Genomic DNA, 2,273 nt, shown 5'->3' on the forward strand with positions numbered 1-2,273 from the left:
AAATAAAAATCTTCCAATTATATTGTTCACTAAAGATAAGATGTGTTTATATTATGTGCACATAAATACTTTCAATCCTCTACGCAGAAGATAAGCACCAATATTGAAGCATGATCATAAGAAGCCCAAGTACATATACATATAAACAAACTCACATACTTTCTTGTCTGACATAGAACAAATAGAAAGTTCTTGAAAACTTGCCAGTTCATTCACCATCTGTCTGATTTTTCTACTTAATTAGTTCTAAATGTTTGTGTTTTATAATATTAACTTTTTAACATGATAGATAGAGTATTTGGACTAAGTCAATATTGGCATAGACCAACAACATGGCACGGGAGTCATATGCCTCACACATAGTGAATAATAGTGAATAATGTGAATAATGGCCCACTTTGCTTTTCACATTATTATTTTAATTTTTTAATTTTTTTTTTTTATAACTCCAAGCTGCAAAACATTGTATAGGTTGAATCCTTGGATATATTCAGTAACAAAAAAACTTAAAAGTAAACTTATAAGTCAACAACTTTAGCATATTTTTTCACTAAATAATCCCATATATGTGTACCTATTGTAGTAAATTAGTTGAACTTATTTACGCTATATTTTCATTTCTAAAGCTTAAATGTTATTGAATTTAAAGTGGATATTGAAATTAAATCAATTTCTTTTGCATAACAATTTAGTTCAAAACTAAACCCTCATTTCCAGTTTGATTTTTATGCTTAAAATAAGCAACACAAATTACATAATATTTTTAACGTAATAAATTTACCCATCACAAATATATATAAAAATCTACAATACATTATAAATTTAAAAACTACAGAGCAAAACTCTCCACTAAAAAATCAATTTCAACCCAAAAAATCAAACTTTTTAAAGCCATGCATGTGCCGACACACATTCCATTTCATTTCCCCTTTTCCACCTCCCTTATTTTCTCCATCTATCTATACCCCCATTATCACTCCATGCATGCCTCCTCCCTCCATATAATAACCTCTCCCACTCCCAACTCTCAACCATCTTCTTCTTCCTATCCAAACCCTAAGAAAAACATTTACATATATATATATATATATATATATAGAAGTCTCCCCACTACTCAACCTACTCCACAACAGAAAGAGTACACTAGTGAAACTCAGTCACTAGCTCAACACAGATGGATCAAGGACACACTCACAAGCACACAACTTCATCAAGATCAACAACCACCACCACCTTCATCCCTTTCCAAGACCTCCCTCTCAGATATCTCTCCCACTACTTGTACTACAAAGACCCTCCCAAAGACCATCATCATCATCATCTCCATCCCCACCACCACTCCGACCTCACCGTCTTCAACCCTCGCCACAGCTTCCACCTCCCTCCCTCCACCACCACTCCCCACCATCGCCTCTCCTCCGTCTCCTCCACCGACACCTTCACTCGCAACTTCCGTTCCTCCTCCTTCCACTCTGCTCCCACCCCTTCCTCCCACTCTGGCCTTCTCCCCAAACCCCCTCCTCCTCCTTCTCCTCCTCCTCCTCGCCGGAGATTCTCTCTCCTCTGCTCCTGCCCTTGCTCCGGCTCCAAATCCATTGACGTTGAAGAGAATCTCTCTCAACCTCGTTTCTCATCCCAACCCCGTTTCTCGTTTCCCCTCACTGAGCCTTCTCGTCTCTCTCTTGACGTTTTCAAGCCTTCCCTTATGGGATCCGCGTTTCCCACGAGCGCTTTGGACGATGACGTGGGAAGCGATGCCAGCTCGGACTTGTTTGAGATTGAAAGCTTCCCCAAGCGCCGTGACTCTATTGACGGCTCGGCGACTTGTCGGCTGGCTCAGCTCCGTCGTAGCGTTGAGTTGGCTGTAGCCGCGGCTGAGCCGGCTGAAACTTATGCGCCGAGTGAAGCCAGCGTGGGGTGGAGTGTTACCACGCCTGATCAAGGGTTCGACCGGCCCGGTTCGGACTTTGAACCGGTTCGGTCTGGTGGGAAGAAACGGAGAAGCGGGTTGCTTGCTTGCGTTTGTGATAAGGCTGTGAGTGTTGGACCCGACCCGGTTCGGTTCGGTCAGGAGAAGGCTGGTCGGGTTGAGTTGGACCGGGTTCGGGAGATTGCTAGGTTGGTTCGATCTAACTCGGCTCGCATTTGCCGTCCGTTGGGAACTCGGTTGGGTTGAGAGGCTTGCACGTGTGATGCACGTGTTTGGGGTTAATACAGTTCTTCTTAATATTATTACTGGTTTTTTTTTTTGGGTTGTTTGTTTGGTTGATTAA

The 2,273-nt window shown here is 42.0% G+C and overlaps 1 protein-coding gene across 1 annotated transcript; it reads left to right on the forward strand.

The window, feature by feature from the left end:
• The first annotated feature begins 993 nt into the window (after positions 1-993).
• On the forward strand, positions 994-2,232 carry LOC120273982 (protein PHYTOCHROME KINASE SUBSTRATE 4-like). Its single transcript, XM_039280730.1, has one exon. The coding sequence runs from the start codon at positions 1,175-1,177 to the stop codon at positions 2,174-2,176; it is 1,002 nt and encodes a 333-aa protein (XP_039136664.1). The 5' UTR covers positions 994-1,174; the 3' UTR covers positions 2,177-2,232.
• Positions 2,233-2,273: the final 41 nt, after the last annotated feature.

Source organism: Dioscorea cayenensis, chromosome 12 (assembly GCF_009730915.1).
Source record: "Dioscorea cayenensis subsp. rotundata cultivar TDr96_F1 chromosome 12, TDr96_F1_v2_PseudoChromosome.rev07_lg8_w22 25.fasta, whole genome shotgun sequence".
In the NCBI taxonomy this organism is placed as follows: domain Eukaryota; kingdom Viridiplantae; phylum Streptophyta; class Magnoliopsida; order Dioscoreales; family Dioscoreaceae; genus Dioscorea; species Dioscorea cayenensis.